At 35.3% G+C, this 22,787-nt stretch overlaps 1 protein-coding gene and 1 long non-coding RNA gene across 3 annotated transcripts; one reads left to right on the plus strand and one right to left on the minus strand.

Annotated features, from left to right (window-relative positions):
• Nucleotides 1-1,349: 1,349 nt before the first annotated feature.
• LOC130509875 (uncharacterized) lies at nt 1,350-2,687 on the plus strand. 2 transcript variants are annotated; one of them, XR_008943831.1, is made up of 4 exons: nt 1,350-1,479; nt 1,560-1,848; nt 2,116-2,178; nt 2,451-2,687. It is a non-coding gene; the product is annotated as an uncharacterized LOC130509875 (long non-coding RNA). The 2 variants fall into 2 exon arrangements; XR_008943832.1 differs by having other exon boundaries at nt 1,386-1,479; nt 1,542-1,848.
• A 1,870-nt stretch (nt 2,688-4,557) lies between these two features.
• On the minus strand, nt 4,558-10,087 carry LOC108847239 (ABC transporter B family member 1). The gene is made up of 9 exons (XM_018620431.2): nt 9,644-10,087; nt 9,504-9,558; nt 9,251-9,426; nt 8,961-9,161; nt 8,582-8,841; nt 8,158-8,474; nt 7,855-8,078; nt 6,433-7,524; nt 4,558-6,016 (listed from the first exon to the last, which is right to left on the minus strand). Exons 1-9 carry the CDS (start codon nt 10,058-10,060, stop codon nt 4,745-4,747), a joined length of 4,014 nt encoding a protein of 1,337 aa, XP_018475933.1. The 5' UTR covers nt 10,061-10,087; the 3' UTR covers nt 4,558-4,744.
• Nucleotides 10,088-22,787: the final 12,700 nt, after the last annotated feature.

A 22,787-nucleotide genomic window follows, 5' to 3' on the forward strand; every position in this document is an offset into this window, starting at 1 on the left:
GCAATTATGCAGATTATGGAAAGAAGGATTACAGGCAATTATGCGATTATGGAAGGAAAGATTATAAGAGATCTTCAACATGGTGCAAGTAAATCTGGTCAGGCGTGGATCTTCATAAAACGGCTCAAGATGATGCAGTTAGGCGTAGATCTTCATAAGAACTGCGTAGATCTTCATAAGACAGGTAGTATTGTCGGTTGTCGAATCGTCTATGTAATATTCCTAATAATTGTAATATCATAATAAATCAGCGTTAAAAAGAAAAGAAACCGAGGTTAATCATGTTCTTAGTTACCATAAACTAATCCAATATTTTCGGCAACTTTCCCAAAAATCTTAAAGCGAAAAGAAAACCATATTTGACAAAAAAAAAAGAAAAAGACTACACTATGTATATACGACTTACTAGAAGTTTTTCTGCGCCATGCGCAGATATAAAAAAATTTAAAAATAATTTTATATAAATAAATTTTCAATTTTCAGTATTTAAATTTTAATTTTATTAGTTAAAAAGTAAAACCATAATGTATTTTTTCTAGTTTGATTTATTCAATTTTACTTTAACTTTTTAGTTTTATTTTATTTAAATTGTAATAATAATAATTAAAATTTTATAAAGTTACTTTATTCATATTATACTTTCTTTAGTTACTTTTATTTTAAATATATGTAATTGTAAATATATAAATTAGTTCTAATAAGTATATACATTAATATAAATAACATATATAAGTTGATAAATATAACAGATATAAGTTGTTCAATTTATAACTATAACTATACCTACACTTATTTTGATGATAAAAATATGTTTCATAAATGGATTAAAAAAATAATTTCATAATTATCATTTATATATAATTATATTATTTTAATAGATATAGAAAAGTTATTAGGTATTACTATGTACGAAACTTTGCCAAAAATATGAATACGTATATAGAAAATAGTAATTACCATATTTAAGAAATCTTACCAAAAACATTAATTTTAATATAGAAAATTTTACATGTCATAATTAAATCGATGCCATGTCATATTTCTTTTAAGCCATGCCATCATTTTTTTTGTTAGACTGATTTTGGTGATGACATGTGTCAAAATCACTTCGCAAATAATGTCTAGGAGATACCATAATCAAGTGAATACCTTAAATTCCACACACCATGACACTTTAGTTGATAGAAAGCAAACATATCAGTAGATTACTAATTTCATATTTTGGATTTTACTAATTTCATATTTTGGATTTAAATTAGGTTATTTGGGCTGTCAAATGTAAACGAGGCCAAGTTAATAACTAATAGGCCTAAGTAAGGCCTTTTAACTAAGATGGGCTTCGCATCAGTCTCATGGTTACATTCAAACCGCCAAAAATTAGGTTAATTTATAGTGAAAGCGAGACTCATCTTAGGGTTTCTCTTCCGCATCGTCGTCACCACCTCCCACCTCCTCGTGTGGCTTCTTTCTCTAAGAGCAGTAAGCTAAATCCGTTTAGATTCTGACAATTAGCTATTAATTTCGCACGCTGATGATTTCAGTTTCACCAAATCACTCAGGAGGAGAAATACAATGGGTAGATGTCCGACGAGGAAAGTGAAGAAGAGGCGTTTGTCTCACAAAACAGCTCGTCGTGACAAATTCGAAGTCAAAGATATCCTTTTCCTAAGATTTGATGAAAATATAATGTTTTTCTTTTTCTTTTCCGTTGTGTTTGCCTTGACGGAGCTTTTTTTCACGCGACGATTTGGTGTATACGGAGTTGCGTAAACCAGAGGCGGAGGTCAAGCCTTTGAAGCTTGACGAGGATTTGCCCGGAATGGGTCAATTCTACTGTTTACACTGCGAGTAAGATTGTTTATAGTCTTTGTCTGAACCTTGACATATATGTGTTTCTTCTGGTTATCATTTGTGTTGTCGGAATCAGACATGTGTGTTTCTATGATTCAGTTGTGTTTGTGTCCTAACTTAATATGTTTCTAGTCTCTGTTTGGACCCTTGACATTTATGTTTCTGGCTCTGTTCCAGATTGATTATTTTTTTTGTTTGAACCAGGCATATTTGTGTTTTGTCTGATTCAGTTGTGTTTTTTTTCCGAAACTTGATATGTTTCAGTCGGTACTTCTCCAAAGCGTCTGTGCGAGATGACCATTTCAAGACGAAGAAACATAAGAAGCGGTAAGTGGGATCCTACCTCGTCTTGCTTTTTGGTTCTCCTTTTTGTTATTGTGGAAGTTTGTTTTTAGTAATAGTAATATCGAACGGTCATTAGACTTAACGACATTATATCTGTCCTACTTGTCTGATCTTCAAGCTGTGAAAAAGTCTGAGCAATTGCTATTTTATTAATTGTATGTCCTGTTTGTGATGTTAATCAAGCTCTGAAAAAAATATGAGCAATTGTTATTTTTTTGTACCTTTTCTGATTGTATTGTTGATCTATGTTGCAGTGTGAAGATAATGAATGGACCAGCGCCACACTCACAACTCGATGCAGATTTAGCCGCTGGAATGGGAATCCCGGACAATGGTCCGAAGCTCATGATGGCTGCTTGAGTTTACTTCAGTTTACTTCATTATCTTTCACACTGCAACAGTTTATGGAAAACCTAGATTGTTGTTGGTAGATGGTCCTTAGTAGTTAAACTATATAATTCCTAAATTAATGATATGTTTTTTTTGTTCTTGATTACCCGTTTATCAAAAATGTCACTGGAACATTCTTCTTCACACTTCCGACATAATTTGCTAATGGAAAAAGAAAAAAAATACTTGTTAATGAACTTGCACTCCCATTTCTCTAATGCTTCTTGCTAAAATGCGATATTTTTGTCTAAGTCGTTAACCTTATAAATGCGACGATGTATATACAAAACTAGTAAGTCGTTGTTAACCTCAAACCAGCTGTAGATATTTAATCCCACAACATCACATGATCATGGGAATGCAACGAATCTCATACTGGGAATTAATTAATTGTATGAATCAATCCAGACAGTTGATCAAATATTGATCTAATTTTTTTCTATCTGGATCACTAAAATGTTGAAAACTAGTTAGATATATTAAAAATATGAAACTACTAGATATCTCCAAACCAAAACATGACATTTTTCAATATAATGATAATTTAAATAATGGTTTTAGTTATACACATTATGGGAAAATCGCATTTGAAAATGTTACTTTATGAACCTAAAGGTTTAGAGTGTTAACCTTTGCCACTTTGGTGGTTAAAATGAGATTTTAATACATTATCCATTTTTACATATTATTTTTCGTGTAAATTTTAAATGTAAACTAAAATCAATATAATTTGATTACTCGCTCCTAAATCCAAGAGTTTTTTTGAACAAGATTGTGGAGAAACCTATTCGTGTAGCATGTCTACAATTATTCTGACCTTCCTTTAACTTCTTACGAACTAATTACATGTGCCGAATGAATAGCTACATGCTTTTCGTTCAAAAGAAAAAGAAAAGAAGAAAGAAGAGCTACATGTTTCTTAGTTCTTATCATCCACTATAACTTCCAACTAAAACTACAAGTCGCCATCATCATCATTTGAATGCATACATGTATTTATGGTCGCACGCGTGTGTTACACAAAGAAGCGTATCAAAAATTGCTCATTGAAAGTCATCTATACACAAATGAAAATGTTGTCTTTTCATTTCTTTTTGTTCTTTTGCTTTGTGTTTTCTCATCATCATCATCATCATCTCGTCTAATGTCCTTTTTGGACCCATCTTCTTTTCTCCCAATATCTGTTTTCTCATCTTCATCATTTTGTTCCCCACGTATGTTCGTGTGTCTATGTATCAAAGCATCCCTTTTCGACAATGTTGTCAAAAAAATCTATCAGCTTTTGTATATATCTACTTTACTAATCATGATCTACTTAGAAAAGTCATGATTTCTTCACAAGAGGATTTTAAAATAAAGTTGTAGATCCACAACATTCAAAAACTCATCGAACCTATACGATTATAAAACTTAAAAGATAAAATATCGTCACTTCTTTTGTCTAGAACGGATCTCATGATTCTAAAGTTAAGTCTTATCCTGAAATCTAGAACAAACCAAACGAATATGCATATTGTGTAACATCGTGTGCACTCAATGACAATACGGGTTCTTAAAACTAATTTAGTATTCCTACAATTATGAATATTATAACATGATGACCTATAATTATTTCTTTATGATGATTCATGTTTGACGATTTTATTTACACTACACTTAAAAATTTATACCTGACGATTATATTTGCACATCATATCAAAACATTTTTCCATTAATTTGCATAAATAATATATGCTTGCATCCAAAGTTTGCAATGTTGAATTATTAATAAACATTGAATTAAAACACTGAAATTAGAAGACTTTCACTGAATATAATTTTATGATCAAGATAAAACTGATCTCAATATTTTCCTTTTCGTTAGAGCTATGTAGTGGCGACTGTTTTCATTCTCACTTCAGTAGGAAGGCTCCTAGATTGGTCAGGATAAATTGATATTACACAGATGAACAATTAGATTAATCATAATAATACACAATAACAATAATACTATACCATCAAATCTGAAACGTAGTTCCAAAAATAAGTAACCTCAAAATTACAACATAAACAGAAGAAAAAATAAGCTCGCATTTACAGAACATGTTCTGGTGCGTGTTGTCTTTTTTTTTTTTTAACTCTGTTCTTTCTTCTTATAATATAACCAAAGCAGTAAGTACTAAGCATCATCTTCCTTAACCCTAGAACTCGACCCTGACGTCATACCAATCACCTGAGTATGCGTAAACCTCTGCAACTGTATCATCCTCGCGTAGATTCCATCAGGATAGTTCTTGAGAAGGTGAGAATGCGACCCTTGCTCCGCAACTTTACCATCATCGATCACCGCGATCACGTGCGCGTTCCTTATCGTAGACAGCCTATGAGCCACTACAATAGACGTTCTACCAGAACAAGCCTGGTCCAATGCTTCTTGCACCGATCTCTCTGACTCTGCATCAAGCGCACTTGTGGCCTCATCAAGCAGCATGATCTCTGCTTTCCTCACCAAGGCACGTGCGATAGCTATCCTCTGTTTCTGTCCTCCTGAAAGCTGAACGCCTCTCTCTCCGACGTACGTCTTGTAACCATCAGGCAACGCGGATATGAACTTGTGCGCGCTGGCTAGCGTCGCGGCTTGTATGATCTCTGCTTCCGTCGCGCATTCGTGTCCGTACGCTATGTTTTCGTATATTGTCGTGCCGAACAAGCAAGGCTCTTGAGGGACTATGGCTATGTGTTTCCTTATGGACTTTAGGTTATACTTCCTTATGTCTTTCCCGTCTATCAAGACTCGGCCTGACGACGGTTCGTAGAATCTCTGGATGAGGGAGATGACCGAGCTTTTCCCGCACCCGCTCGGACCGACAAGAGCCAGAGTCTTGCCAGCTCTAGCACGGAGGCTGAGGTCACGGAAAACCTGTATGTCCGGTCTTGAAGGGTAAGAGAAATCAATGTGTTTCAGCTCCACTTCGCCGCGTAGCCGGTCTGGTACTGGGGTGGTATCAAGATCATCCGGTTCGATCTCGGTTTTTCTGTCGAGAAGTTCGAAAACCGACCTCATAGCCTGACCACCTTTGATGAAATCAGGAGCTAATGTGAGCGTCTCTGCTGCACCGTTAGCTGAGACCATCAGAACCATGAAGACTCTTATGGTTTTGGAGAAGTCGGAGATGCCGTGTTTCACAAGCCACGACGCGTACCATAGCCCTAGCGCGTAAGATGCGTAGAGACAGAACTGAGCCACACCGTACCCGCTTCCAGCGATCTGTCCTTTCCAGAAGCAGCGTTTCAACGGTGGTTCGAGGTTTGCGGTGTAGAGACGAACAATCTTTGCCTCTGAATTAAATGCTGCCACTGTTCTGACGTTAGCTATGGCTTCACCGGCGAGCTGTGTTCCCTTGGCATGCGCTGCTTCAAGGTCTCCAGAGAATCCAGTCATGAACATTTTCTGATGAAACAGACCAAACAAATTAGTTTCAGATGTAAGAACGACAAATAAGAGTGTTCATTTTGCTTTCCAAAAACCAGTATTTTTAAAACCAGACCGATCCAATAGTTGGACCAAATTAGACCATAAACCAATTATTATCCCAAATCTAATAACTATTAAACCGGATAAAAACCATTGAAAACAAAAATCTATGGTCTGGATGAACAAAAAAATTAGTTATATTTGATGATATTCTTATCCTAATTATGTATCATATTTGTAATAATTATTCTAAAATTATATATTATAAAATTAAAAAAAAATATATATATATATATATATGTGTGAATTAGGTTTAAACCATATTGAAAAGTGACCTAAATAATTATCTAGTTTTTGGTCTGGTTTTAGAAAACATTGGCAAGAACACAAACCTGTAAGACAGTTGCAGCAACAACTACAGGGAAGACTGCGACCAAGACGAGCGCGAGTCTCCACTGCAGAACAAAACCAGCAGTGCAAGCAACAAGCATCAACGCTGTGTTCTGCACAATGACAGAGATTCTATCCCCTATAGCTGATCTCACGTTGTTAGCATCAAGAGCCAGCCTCGCCGAGATTCTCGCGCTCTCATTCTCCCCCTGATCAAACCAAGCCATCTCGTTCTTAAGCACAGCGGCAAGCATCTTCTCGCGGACTCTTTTGGTGAGATTCTCTCCCACAACGTCCCAGAAAGAGTGCTGGAGCGTGTTGAAGATGAGTGCTGCAGATGAGAGACCGATCAAGAGGTAACAGTACTTGTCGATCTGCTTGATCATGTAGTTGTGGTCCGGGTTGTAGTAGACGCTTAGGACCGCGCTGAGGACGTAGGCGAAGAAGGCGCTGAGCGAGCCGCAGATGACGGAGCCCACGGAGCCGAGGAGAGCGTATTTCCACTCTGGTGAGTTCATTTTCGCTAGCCGCCAGAAGGAGTTGGCTTGGTCCTTGAAGGCCAGCTTCTCGTGTTTATAGTTTGGGTAGGAAGAAGCTTCGACGGAGAGGCTGAAGTCAGTAGTTGAGAAGTCCGAGAGTCTCCGTGAATACGGTGACCTTCCGTACGAAGAGTTCCGAGCTATGATCGGTGAGCTAACCGAGTTTCTAGCGCTGGACGGCCTTGCGCTACTCTTTCTTGCGTTGTTCATGGCGGTTTCATGAGCTGCCTCTTGCATTCTAATAAGCTTGGAGTAGATACCGTTCTCTCCCTTGGCGAAAAGCTCGTCGTGTGTTCCGATCTCAGAGACACTTCCTTGCTGAAGCACAGCTACAAGATCGGCTTTGCGAATGGTGGAGAGGCGGTGAGCGATGATGAGTGTCGTCCTTCCTATCATGAACCGATCCAAAGCTTCTTGGACTAGCTTCTCTGACTCGGAATCCAAAGCGCTTGTGGCCTCGTCTAGTAAAAGTATCGCCGGGTTCTTTAACATGGCTCTTGCGATCGCTATTCTTTGCTTCTGTCCACCTGAAAGTTGCAGCCCTCTCTCCCCAACCTGAAACATTATGTCACATTTTACCAAATGAGTATGAATAAAAAATCCACTGTAGTAGTGGTTGATGGTCTTAAAAGTTTAAAGAAAAAAAAAAAGAGAGGCACATGAACATGTAAAAGTTTCAACATCAACACACATGACTGAAACTACTTGTCTGGGGTCTCACATGCGTTGTTGACCAAACCCATGTGACTCTGTTATAAATGCTTTTCCCATGACCACTCTTTTGACTTTCGAAAATATATTAAACTAATAGAAAAATTAAAGAACACATATTCGAACGAAAACCATAAATTATCATTTGGAATTGAGTAATGTTTAAACTAAGACCTGTGTGTCGAAGCCATCAGGTAGTTTGATGATAAAGGAATGAGCATTCGCGACTCGAGCAGCCTCTTCTACCTCGACTTGATCTGCGTCTGGACGGCCTAAGAGTATATTCTCTTTGATAGAAGTGGCAAACAAGGCTGGCTCTTGGCTCACAAGACCGATCTGTTGCCTTAACCATTTAAGTTTCAGCGTCTTCAAGTCATGCCCATCTAGTAAAACTTGTCCTGCAGGGAACATAACAAACATGTTAAAACAAACAATGCTCTCCAGCAACAAATAACAAACTGAGACATGTTGTTTGACCTGAGGTTGGGTCGTAAAACCGCTCGATAAGCGAAACGACAGTGCTTTTACCCGAACCACTGCTCCCGACCAAAGCTATAGTTTTCCCGGCGGGGACAGAGAGTGTGAACTCGTTGAGGATCTTAACATCCGGTCTCGACGGGTACGAAAAGTCAACGTTTTTAAGCTCGACGAGACCCGTGACAGACTCTAGCTCCACGCCGGACTCGCTGTTACGCTCTATCGTCGGCTTGTGATCAATGATTCTAAAGATCTTTGCTGCAGCAACTTTAGCTTTCGCAAACGCGCCCATGCTCGGTACTGATTGTCCCAATCCCCTTTTAAAACAAGAATCAAGAACTCAAATAAAACAAAATAAAATAAAAAACAAATCTTTTTAAATCGAATGATGATTTAAACAGAGAGAGGAGAGTGGTTCTCTTACAAGCCACCGATCATGACGGCGAACATGGTGGCGATGGCGAGACCACCGTTGGTCAAATGGTGGCGGACGAGATAGCCACCGTACCAGAGCAAGAGAGCGTAGCAACAGAAGACGACGAAGTAAGTAGCGCCGAGTCCCATTCCTTTAGCGAAACCTGTCTTGTAACCGAGCTTCTGAGCTGTCTTTAGAGCTGATGAGTAAGCTTGAGAGGCTCTTGATTCTCCGACAAAAGCCATTACTACTCTGATCTGCACCACTGTCTGCTCAGAAAAAAACGAAACAAAAACCCAGATGTAAAGTAATGATTTTGATTCACTGGATCGAGAAAAAAAAAATAGAAACTTTTTTTTTTGTTGGTCTTGGGATCTGTGCACTCTACCTGTTCGACGATATTACCAGCTTGTGAAAGAGACTCTTGACTCTTGTTAGAGAGCTTAGAGAGAGTTGTGGTGTGGATTCCTCCGATCACAGCTATCAACGGAACCACCGCGAGTGTCACTAACGCTAGCTGCCACACAGCCGTGAAACCCACGATGAATCCGGAAGCAAAAGTCGCCATGTAATGTATGAAATTACCCAACTGAGAGATTCAAGATTCAGATCAGATCAGATGAGGAAGAACAGAGAGAGAGAGAGAAAAAAAAGATTTTAATTATTTTTTTAGCTTACTTTCTCGCTGATGGCATCTTGAACCATAACAGCGTCGGTGTTAATGGCGGAGACAACATCTGAAGTTCGAACCTCTGTGTCGAAGAACTGAATGTCTTGGTTTAAAGCAGCTTCTAAGTACTTTATCCTCATCTTCGTTGTTTGTCTCTCTCCAGTCCACATCCAACACGAAATCTCTGCAAATTAAAAAAAAAAAAAATCGAATCTTGCTCACGGATCAAGAAACATAAAGTTTTTCATTTCTCTCTTTCACCTGCCCAGGAGGAAGCCCAGATTGCAGCACCAACGACAAGAAAGTAAAGCGCATACTGTAATAAAGCAAGTTTTTATGATTAGAGTTGTAAATGATTTGAGACAAAAAAAAAAACAGAGAGAGATTCAAAGTTGGGTTACCTTTAGAACTTCTTGCATCATCTTGTCGACGTTATTAGCGTTAGAACCAAAGGAGTTAACGAGATCGGCGAAGAATCTGAGGAACAGAGGTAGAGAGCAGCCGTGGACGAACGCACCAACAGAGCCAATTATCATCAATGCATAATCTAACCCATCTGCGAATCTGAAAAGCTCTTTGAAAGCAACTCCACGAATCTCATCTTTTTTAGGCTCCTCAGCTAGTGCCGGAGGAGGAGGAGGAGTACCACTGCCGTTTTCCATCTCCGGCGGTTGTTCTTGAAGCTCTGTATCTGGGTTTCTTGAGTTGTTACTATTTGAGGAAGGTTCAGGGAGAAGCTCAAGCCCTTGCATTTCGGACCAACGCCATTGTTCTAATGACTTTATTTCTTCTTCTATCTGAACAGATTCTTGGGACATTTTGTGTTTATGTTTTGCTACTTTGCTTTATAGAGAGCCTCAAAAACCACAACAGCTCTCAGAAAAAGAGAAAAAAAATTATATTCTTTTTTTAATTTTTCTTATAAATATATAAATTTATAATTAAATTAAAACACCGTAGCTTCTTCTTCACAAACACTTATTTTTATAATCTCTGTCTTCGCTTTCCTCCGCTCTATATGCTTTCTCCCACACTAATCCCACTTCCGTTTTTGTTATTTAATTCATTCACTTAATTCTCTATTTACTAACCTTTTTAACCGTTTAGTATTTTTAGTGTAGTACTATCCGATTGGTCAGTTTATATATACATTACTACTATATAATCATTTCACCGTTTTTTTTAATATTATATTTATATTATCTTATTGGTCAGTCAATTTGTGTATTTATTCTCTTTTGAACCAATTTTGTAAAACAGATATAAATTACCAAAAAATGGGTTCTTGTGTAGTGTTTTTCAGCCCACGCTTGATGTTTTTATTTCCTTTTCTACATTTGTTTCCATGTTCTTGGATCCGTCTGCTTAGTGGGTCTTTTTTTCTAGTTGCATAAAGAAAGTTTGATTGAGTTTTAGTAAATTGTTTGGTTTTTTATATTTTGGTTTTTTATATTTTGGTTTCATGTTGCGTAGAAAACAGGGAAAGGGACAGATGGTCGAAGAGATAGAGTGAGATTGATGGAATCCGACATAGAACACTGTTCTGTAATGGAGATAAGTTTTTGACTCACTACAGTTTCTCCTATTTCTGTTCTGTATATTTTTCATTGTAAATGAAAAAATTAAAGTGAGATGCAATGGTCAGAAATATGAAGTTTCAATATTTTCTCGGATGCAAAAATATAATATTCGTTTCTTTTATTGTTGACCAAATATGGTTAGGTACAATTATTATCAATTATGATTGTTGTTAGATCTTGAAAATGCGCAGCGTAGTAGTAGTCATAATCTACATCACCAACTATAGAAAACTTACCAGATGAAAAGCACTTGCTTATAGAATTTTGATCTATTTATTAATAATATTAGCATATGAAGGTGTTTGTTAGTGCCTATTTTGCATCACCAATTGGAATGAAGACACATAGTTGAAGTGGCTCTATTTAAAAGTTTAGCTGCCTAAAGTGGACGGACATGCCTTTGAGTATTGTATCCAAAAGATTAACAAACCCATCACAGAGAGTTCTACGAGCCACTCGAATGCAGAATGCAAGTCGTCCCTGAACTGAAAAATGTCAAAGGCAAGAGTTAAAATCAGAGTTGATAAAAAAAAAAAGAGTTAAAATCAGAATTATTTTACCACGCATCATCCTCTGTAAAACGGACAGAAAAGCTTTCGAAAAAGTAAATCTACTCACTACTCAGTCTCAACAAACATACTCTAAACAATCCAAAGTTTATTTATTTTTCGAAAACATGTAAATTAGTATGTGATCAAAGAGTTTTAAACTTGATTCAATCACATTATTGATCATTTTAAACATTTTTCAACGGATAATAATTCTGATCTAAGAACAAACCTCCTCCCCTGAATTATTTATACTTTATGAATACACAAATACCTACAATCTTTTTTTTGTTCGCCAAGAAACATTAGATGAGGTTTTTTTTACGTCCAAACATTAGATGAGGTTAAACTCAAATAATGATACTATTATACTTTTTTTTTTTTTAAACAACTATTATACTGCATAGTATCTTTAACTATTATGGCGTAGATAGATATGTTCGATTGGAAGAGAAGTGCTACAATGGATACATTAACTAATCAACAATAATGTTAAAGCTAGAATAATTCATTTTTTATGTCAACGAATAATTAATTCTACAAAAAGTCATTTTTCCAACAAAATAAAATACTCCCTCTATTTCATAATAAGTGTCACTTTGAGTTTATTTTCTTGTTACACAAAGAATGTCAATTTACAATTCCAATGTAAATTATACTAACTTTCAGCTGAAAATTAATTGCAAACTGCATTGATTTTATAAATAATTTTATTTATCTAAAATACTATTGGTCAAAGAGATATAATTAATTACAACTTACATATATTTTAACAACTTTCTTAATCTGTGTAAAAAATGTCACAACGACACTCTTTAAGAAACGGAGGGAATATACTCCAAAATAATGTTATTCCAAAATCGTTATTCCAAAATCCAAACCGGTCATTTCTTTGGGATTATAAGCAAGTTTTTGGTGGTTGGGTTTTTTTTTTTTTTTTGGTTCACGGTTGGGTTTTGCTGGATATTGAATTTTGATAGGGTACACAATATTGTATTGTTCTGATAATACTTTGGTTTTCAGGATATCACATATCAAGGAGTTTTAGTGTAAAATATTGGTAGTGTGTAAGCAAATATATATGTTCACATATTCTCCATTTTCCTTGTCTTCTTTCCTTTAATTACGGGCTTTGCATTTTTCATTCCTTCTAATTATTAAATCACCATAATTTTTTTTTTTTGTCAACTGGTCACTTTTGGACCTTTTTAATCCTCAAACTGAGGTAAGTGGGGGTCGAACCCCCGACGTCAGGGCCCGAAGGCAGAGCTCAGCAGCCACTTGGCTACGAACGACCCGACATTAAATCACCATAATTATCATTAACTAAATAGGAAGATAATGGGGTTCACATTAACAGACGCCTGGTATTCAAAAACGAATCTAACCGATTTAGTTTAATCTTTGGAGAAACTAAAGTCGTGATAGTGAATTATTATTTGTGATTATTTAATGGAAAGAAATAGAAAAATCAGAGTCAGAGTAAGACACTGTGGTACGGAAGATAAATAATACTAATGAAAGCCATATTTTATGGGAAATAATTTCAGCTGCTTTATTCACGCCTCTAGTGATCCTAATTTAATCTGTCTCCTCATTTTTTTTGGATCAAAAATGTCTCCTCATTTTATAATAAGCTTTTTTTTTTCTCTTCAGCAACATAAATATTACCATGCAAGTGAAGAGAAAACTTTCCTTCCTAAAAGAATCTGAGATTAAAAGTTTTGACAGTCGAGATCAATCATCTCATGAATAACAGAACATTTAGTATCTGATTGATTATAACGGCTAACAATGTGACATATCATATTAAACTTATTAGTGGCACAAAAATAGATACGTATGCAAAACTCATATATATCATATATTCATATGGTACGTAGAACTCATATAGATTACGTACGTTTGGATAAATACAAAGCATTCAAGTTTAGGGGAATAATGCTAATGTGACTAGCAGTTGCGTATTAGTCTAAGGTCATGTTTGTTCGTGTGTCTCTACCTACCACCTGTGATTTACGACCAGTTATATGTCACATGCTGTTGTTTATTTTGTTATCGATTGATTGTGCAATTAGTCATAAATCATTATTTCAAATTAATGAAAATAATGATTAATTTTTTTAAAAAAAATTAACGCCTTCGATTAGTCACATGACGATATGAAAACGAACAATATTTGATCATATGTTAAAATTGTAGATGGCAGTTGCAAATCGCATTGATATGCAAACGAGCATGGCTTAATTGTTTAGCCTTTTACAAAGTTTGATACATTAATGTTTAGTTATTTACCAATTCAACCATCCAAGAAAATGTTGGGTGTAACTGGATTGTAATATTTTGGAATGGAATGATGTGGAATGGTTGATTCCATTAGTTCCACAGATTCTTTTACCATTTGTAATGAATGGAATGGAATGGAATGGTCATTCCACTAATTTTAAAAATAACTAGACAAAATACAAAGAAAATCATTCCAAAACAAATTTATTCATGAATGTCCATTTTCTGCAGTATTCCATTCATATCATTCTAATTCTTTTTATTCCATTAATTTCATTTTAATTTACCAGTTGCAGCCGTAATATAATATGGAGTTAGTACGAGTGGGCAATTTGGGCTATGGATAGTCACTACAAGAAAACAGGGAAATACTGACGGACATACTGACGGAAAATGAATTCCTCGGAATATTCCGAGGAATTTCCGAGGAAATGCCGAGGAAACATAAATTTTACGTTTCCTCGGGATTTCCTCGGAAAATACCTAGGAAATTCCGAGAAATTCACTTTCCGTCGGTATTTTCCGAGGAAATCCCGAGGAAAGAGTTTTCTTCGAAAAAAACCGACGAAATTCCGAGGGATTTAGGGATTTAACTTTTAGGGTTTAGGTTCCTCGGATTTTCCTCGGAATTTACCAAGGAAATTCCGAGTGATTTAGGAATTTTACTATAGGGTTTAGCTTCCTCGGAATTTCCTCGGAATATTCTGAGGAAATTCCGAGGAAAAACACAATTTCCTCGGAATTTCCTCGGAATATTCTGAGGCTTTTCCGAGGAACAAGGTTTTGTAACCGAAAAAAATGTTTTCGGTTTGAATAACAAATATATAAGCCTTATTAAGTGTCTTAAACTGATTATTAAGTGTCTTAAACCAAAAATAGGTGTGTTACCCGATAATAAACACTTTCCGATTGTATGAACGAATTTCCCACAACATAAGATCAAACACTTATAAACTTTAATGAATGGTAAAAGGAATACTTACAATTCATTTTAGAATTTTGTTATTTCATGGTTTATGATCATCTATACAAAGAATATTCAATTTTATCATTACATTAGTATAAGAAATGATATTGGGCAAAACAAATTGAGGTTTTGAAACCCCAAACATATATCCCTCGGAATTTCCTCGGAATATACCGAGGAAATTCTGAGGGATTTGAATTTTCCTCGGAATTTTTTCATTTAACCGCCATAATTTTCGCGAAATATTTTGCGAAAATTAAATTTTCGAAACTGAGGAAATTCCGACGGATAGTTTCCGTCAGAAACTTCGAAATTATAAACACAGATCTCTTCTTCTTCCTCATTTCTCTCTTCTTCTTCCTTGCCATCTCCGCCGACCTCCCCTTCTCTCTCGACGATTTCCGGCCAATCCGACCTATTCCTCCTCTATTTGATTCCCAAATCATGTAAGAACCTTCCCAATCTATTTGTTAGGTTAAATTTGATGATTTTAGAAGTTTTTTGATAGATTTTTTGTTAGGGTGATTGGTAGGATTGTATAATGGAAGTTTGATTGTGGTTTTGTATTGAGGATTGTGATTATTTGATTGTGTAGAATTTTTGTTTAAGTTTTATAATAGTTTGGTGTTTATAAATAATTTTGAAAACGTTTTTTGTATATAAAATCTATTTTATGAATTATAAATGAAACGTTTTTGTATATAAAATCATTTCTATATTTATCAAACATTTTTAATATTTATGAAACGTTTTTTGTAAATATTAAACTATTTTGGAATTTTAAAACTATTTATATATTTTTAAAAAATATATATTTATATTTTTGTGATTAAAAAACTAATTTTTGGAATTTTAAAACTATTTATATATATTTTTAAAATATATTTATATTTTGTGATTAAAAGCTATTTTTGTAATTTTAAAACTATTTATATATATACTTTATATATATATATTTTTGTAATTAAAAAATATTTTTTGTAATTATTAAACTATTATTTTTTGTATATTTTATATTTTTGTGATTAAAAACTATTTTTAGTAATTATTAAACTATTTTTTATATTTATATTTTTGTGATTAAAAACTATTTTTGGAATTTAACATTTATATTTATTTATTTTTTATATTTATATTTTCGATTAAATTTTTTTTTGTAATTATTAAACTATTTTTATATTTATATTTTTGTGATTAAAAACTATTTTTAGTATTTATTAAACTATTTTTTTATATATTTATATTTTTGTGATTAAAACTATATTTGAATTTTAAAATTTTTATTTATTAAAACTAAATTTTAATATATTTTAGTTTGTACAACTTTGAATAATATTATCTAATATATTTTCAATTTCAATTTTTATTTTATATTTTATATTTTCGAATTTCATTAAAAAAATAATTTTTTTTTTTTAAATTATTTTTTTGAAAATTCCGAGGAAGGTGGTCCCTCGGAATATTCCGACGACCACGTCCCTCGGAAAATTCCGAGGAAATGTGCGATGAACTCTCGTCCTCACAGTTTCCTCGGAATTTTGTTTCCTCGAAATTCCGTCAGAAAATTCCGAGGAAATTCCGAGGAAAAATGAAATTCCGAGGAGTTTTTTCCGAGGACATGTTTCCTCGGTATGGCGTCGGAATTCGCTTATTCCGACGACATACCGACGATTTTTGCCCTCAGTATGAACCTGTTTTCTTGTAGTGAGTAAACGACTTCAATTTTACTAGTCGAGAGTGAGTAGTTCGGGCCATGTCATAAAAGTTCGAAAGACTTTTTGAATAATTACACTCTAAAGAGGCAAAGAAGAATTAGGTTTCGAGGAAGTATGATACAATTTGTAATAATAATAATAAGGGAAAATTCCTTAAAAATACACCGACTGAATTTCTTTTAATAAAAAAATACACAAACTTTTTTGGCTTCCCAAAAAATACACAAGCTAATTTTGATTGTCCATAAAATACACTAACTTTTGAATTTTGAAGGTTTCACACCTCGATTTTAACGGTGTAAACAGTGACTAACAGAATAGTAAGACGCTGTTAGACGTCGTTAACTCTAATTAAAAAGTTCATGTATTTTATGGACAACCAAAATTAATTCGTGTATTTTTCAGGAAGCCTAAAAAGTTCGTGTATTTTTTCAGCAAAGTTAATTTAGTATGCGTGTTTTTAAGGAATTTTCAAATGGAGTTTGGATATTTCATATACTATTCAGAGGCTAAATATATGGACCCAACACATATCCAAAATTTTATATTTGTAAACTTTCGGTTTGGTTTTGGACCATATATTTTCGATCTGAAAGATCCATATCCGAAAAATGGCCTAAACCCGACCCAAAGACCTGAAAAAAACACATTCCCTATCACATGATACAGATCTGAAATTTTATATTTGTAAAATATCTAGACATTTTAGCCGGATTCAAAAACTTGAATCGGAACTGACCCAAAAATATTCTGACCAAAACCAAACCAAAAGTTTAGAAATATTTGTTTAGTCCAATTTAGTCGAAATATATCATATATATCTAAAAATTCACAAACAACTCTAAATTTTACATTGAAAGTTTCATATTAATTAAAAATGTTTCTGTTACAAAAACAAAACTAAAAAATATTGCAAAAATAATAACAAAATTGTTAGCAGAAAGATCTTGTCGGATTGAATCTATTCGTGTCGATTTTATTAGGCCCATATCTATTCGGATCAGTTTTTTTTGGTTTCAATTCTTTCAAGTGGAAGAGTTTTGGACCCAACAAATACTTGTAAACTTTCGGTTTGGTTTTGAACCGAATATTTTCGGGTCAGTTCCAATCCAAGTTTTTGAATCCGGCTAAAATGTCAAGATTAGGTCTAGATATTTTAGCCGGATTCAAAAACTTGGATCGAAACTGATCCGAAAATATTCGGTCCAAAACCAAACCGAAAGTTTTCAAATATAAAATTTTGGATATGTATTGGGTCCAGATATTTAACCTCTGAATAGTATATGAAATATCCAAACTCCATTTGAAAATTCCTTAAAAATATATATACTAAATTAACTTTGCTGAAAAATACACGAACTTTTTAGGCTTCCCAAAAAATACACGAACTAATTTTGGTTGTTCATAAAATACATGAACTTTTTAATCAAAATTAACGGCATCTAACGGCGTCTTACTATTCTGTTAGTCACTGTTTACACCGTTAAAATCGAGGTATGAAACCTTCAAAATTCAAAAGTTTGTGTATTTTATGGACAATCAAAATTAGCTTGTGTATTTTTTGGGAAACCAAAAAATTTTGTATATTTTTCAGCAAAAGAAATTCAGTCCGTGTATTTTTAAGGAATTTTCCCCAATAATAACTTCTTCTGCTACACTCGAACAAATATGGTGACTTCTTCAAATTTAGTTTCTGATATATTTGCTCATTTTTTATAAAGTTTCTAAATAATTATTTTTGGAGATCGCACGAGTTAGAAATTCGATGATACATTGGTAAAAAGGTCAGTACTTTTCTCGACCTCTATCTAATTATCATTTGCACTATTATACAAAATATACATCTAGTTCACAATGAAAATATTTTCCCATTGTACTTTAAACCCTTTGTTGACTTCTAGTCTCCTCTCATTTTCTCACTCTGACATGTTTCGTAGACTTCTTTTTTTGGTTCCACTTCTTTCATAATTTTTAATATTACGTAGTTTGAATTAATTTCAGCTAAACCAATTCACCACCACACCTGATATAGACTAGTGATTTAAATACATACTTTGGTGTTTTTATGCTTTAATTCGAAATCCGCTGTGAAGAAAAAAATTAATGGTTTCGGGCCTAAAAAAGATTAAGATCTAATTAAAACCGATCTTCCTAAATTACACCAAAAAAACTCTTTATAAATAAAAAAAATATTTATAGATTCTGTTTTTAACCGAAAGTCGTTGGTGAATACCCGTTTATTGAAACAAAAAACTACCCTGCTTTCTCCTAATTTTTTTTCCTAATCTAATTAATTATTTATTCGCATGGATTGGGTTGAGTAATGAAAAATCCTACGTTTTTAAAAGTTACTAAAGTCATTGCCCCACTTGGTTTGTCTCTTAACAGTGAATTGGAGACATTATGTACAGCAGTGAAGCTACTTTGTGTTGGAGTAAGCTTGAAGAAAGCTTAAGATACAAGTTATCTATTTAGATAATGATTGAGTTACCTATTCCTATTTGATTTATGATTTGTGTTTACTATTAGCAATAGGAAATACGATGTCTTTATAAAGCAATGTCGTATGAGACATTAGCTATGAGTTTTGTGATTGATTCTGATATTGTGGTTGTGAGTTTGAGTGATTAATAAGAAGACGTCTTATTGATATTGAGAGTTCTGGTTTCTATATTTGGTATCAGAGCCTTGCAAACCTAATTTGAAATATCTCCGACAATGGCAGACGTGAAGGATGAGCCTGTTATGAACAAAGAGACCGGACCTCCATCTGTGAAGTTTCCAATGCTAACTAACACAAACTACACTGTATGGAGCATGAAGATGAAGATAGCACTTAAGGTCAGTGAAGTATGGGAAGCAATTGATCCTGGAGTCAAGGATGAGAAGAAAAACAATATGGCAATTGCTTACTTGTTTCAATCTGTTCCAGAAGCTTTGGTACTACAGATAGGAAACTCGGAGACAGCCAAAGGTGTGTGGGACGCAATAAAGGCACGTAATCTTGGAGCTGAGAGGGTAAGAGAAGCTAGATTACAAACATTAATGAATGAATTTGATAGAGCCAAGATGAAAGATGGAGATACAATAGATGCTTTCGCTGGACGACTGTCTGAAATCTCTTCTAAAGCAGACGCACTGGGAGAAACGATAGAAGAACCTAAGCTTGTAAAGAAATTCTTGAAAAGCTTACCTAGAAAGAGGTATATTCAAATCGTCGCCTCCATTGAACAGATGCTCGACCTAAAGAATACAAGCTTTGAAGACATCGTTGGCCAGCTCAAAGTTTATGAAGAAAGAATTACAGAGGAAGATGAAGATGATGCAGGTGATGATCAGACTAAACTTATGTATGGTGAAACAGAAAACTATGGAAGATACGGAAGAGGCAGAGGACAAAGAGGTCGCTGTAACTGGAGAGGAAGAGGCCGTGGCCGATCTGGTTCGTTTCAAAGCCAACGTGATGAGTACAGACAAGGACGAGTTCGAGACATCTCTCACATCACTTGTTTTCAATGTGACAAACAAGGACACTATGCGACTGATTGCCCTGATAGAGTCTTGAAACTTCAAGAAACTACTGAGAAGAAAGAAGATGACACAACCGAAGCTGACAACCTTATGATGCATGAAGTCGTCTTCCTCAATGAAAAAAAAGTGAACCCGAAGATGTTTGAAGCAGAGTTTGACACAAGAGACGTATGGTATCTAGACAATGGAGCTAGTAATCATATGAGTGGCAATCTCTCATTCTTTTTCAAACTTGACGAGACCATTACAGGAGTTGTGCGATTTGGTGATGATTCAAGAATAGAAATAAAAGGAAAAGGAGCTGTAAAATTTATCCTAAAGGGCGGAATGAAGAAGATCTTGAACGACGTTTACTACATACCTGGACTACAAAGCAATATTGTAAGCCTAGGTCAAGCTACTGAAGCAGGATGCTCTGTTTCAATGAAGAACGACACTCTTTCACTATTTGATCGGTTTGGAGAGCTAATGGTCAAGACTGTAAGATCACAGAACCGGCTATACAAAGTAAGGTTACAGGTTGATGATGAGCATTGTCTCTTCTTAAAATCATCAAACGAAGCTCAAAAGTGGCATGCACGGTTAGGTCATATAAACAATGAATCAATGAGAATGATGGTTAACAAGGATCTTGTTGTGGGCATTCCTAAACTAGAAACAAACAAGGAAACATGTGTATCTTGTCTACGAAGTAAGCAGACACGGTTGCCATTCCCAAAGGCTACGAGTTACAGAGCCACGAAACCTCTTGAACTTGTTCATGGCGATCTATGTGGACCTATCACACCAACTACTCCGGGACGTAAGAGATATATATTTGTTCTGATCGATGACTATTCTAGGTATATGTGGTCCATCTTGCTAGAAGGGAAGTACGAAGCTTTTGAAAAATTTAAGAGCTTCAAAGAACTTGCTGAACAAGAAACACAGATGGCGATAAAAACCTTCAGAACGGACAGAGGCGGTGAGTTTATTTCACATGAATTTCAAAAATACTGTGACAAAAACGGGATTAGAAGACATTTGACAGCTCTCTACTCACCGCAACAGAACGGTGTTGTGGAGAGACGAAATCGAAGACTGATGGAGATGACTCGAAGCTTGTTGAAACACATGAACATGCCGAATGAGTTTTGGGGAGAAGCTACAAGACATGCTACATATCTGATAAACAGAGTGGCAACAAGATCACTCGACGGCAAAACTCCATACGAAGTTCTAAGAAAGAAAAAACCAAACTTGTCTCATATAAGAATTTTTGGATGTGTTTGCTATGCAAAAACAGAGTCTGTAGGAAGAAGAAAGCTTGATGACAGAAGCAGAGTTCTTGTTCATCTGGGAACTGAACCTGGAAGTAAAGCTTATCGCCTTGTAGACCCTACAACAAGACGAGTGATGGTGAGTCGTGATGTACTATTTGATGAAGAAAAGGAATGGAATTGGGACAAACCTGCAGCAATGACCTCTAATGATCCTGGTGATTTCAAGGTTACTCTTAAGACATTAAAGGATCACGAAGAAATTGATGACACCGATCTTGAAGAAGTTGAGGATGCTAATCATGAGGAAGTCGAGGATGAGATAGAACAAGATGATGATACTGTGCCTCCGACTAGAAGATCTACACGAGTAACTTCTAAACCATCATATTTAGAAGATTATATACTTATTGCGGAAGATGAGTGTGAACGTCTGCTAGTTATGATCAATGACGAGCCTTGGGACTTCAAGGAAGCTAAAGGTCTAAAGGTATGGATTGAAGCATGTAAAGATGAACTTTTCAGTATAGAAAAGAATGATACTTGGGATCTAGTAGAGCTTCCGGAAGGAGTAAAACCGATTGGTCTCAAATGGGTATTTAAAATTAAACGCAACGCTGATGGAAGCATCAGTAAGTACAAGGCTCGGTTGGTGGCTAAAGGATATGTTCAACGACACGGTGTGGACTTTGATGAAGTGTTTGCTCCGGTAGCTCGTATTGAGACGATTCGACTGATCATAGCTCTTGCTGCGTCTAAAGGATGGGAGTTGCACCATTTGGATGTCAAAACTGCATTCCTACATGGAGATTTGAAGGAGGAAGTTTATGTTTGCCAACCTGAGGGATTTGTAGTACCTGGAAAGGAAAACAGAGTATACAAACTCAAGAAAGCGCTTTATGGCTTGCGTCAAGCTCCTAGGGCTTGGAATGTCAAACTAAACCAGATATTACAAGGGCTACGTTTTGAAAGATGCTCAAAGGAGCCTTCACTCTACCGAAAGGAAGTGAACAATGACTTGTTGATTGTAGTCGTTTATGTAGATGACCTGCTGGTTACTGGCTCGTCACTGCGTTTGATCGAGAACTTTAAAGCTGAAATGGGAACCAAGTTTGAGATGAGTGATCTTGGAAGACTAACATACTACTTGGGCATAGAGGTTTACCAATACGAAGATGGTATCATCTTGAAGCAAGATCGCTATGCACAGAAAATACTTGAAGAAGCAGGGATGAGTTCTTGTAATGCTACTCATGTTCCGTTGGAGATAAACGCTAAGCTCTCTAAAGCTCCGACTGAGAAAGGTGTTGATGAGAAGGAATATCGCAGGAGCATTGGTTGTCTCAGGTATTTACTTCACACAAGACCTGATCTCTCCTTCTCTGTTGGCTTGTTGAGTAGATATATGCAAGATCCGAAGGTGTCTCATAGTGCGGCGCTAAAACAAATTCTGAGGTATTTGCGAGGAACGTGCTCACTTGGACTGCACTTTAGGCGAAGTAACGAGATGAAGCTGCTGGGTTTTAGTGATAGCTCACACAATGTAGACTTAGATGATGGGAAGAGTACAACATGTCATATATTTTACCTTGGAGATAGTCCCATCACGTGGTGTTCAACTAAGCAAGAGATCGTTGCCTTATCATCATGTGAGGCTGA

Source organism: Raphanus sativus, chromosome 3, assembly GCF_000801105.2.
Source record: "Raphanus sativus cultivar WK10039 chromosome 3, ASM80110v3, whole genome shotgun sequence".
In the NCBI taxonomy this organism is placed as follows: Eukaryota; Viridiplantae; Streptophyta; class Magnoliopsida; order Brassicales; family Brassicaceae; genus Raphanus; species Raphanus sativus.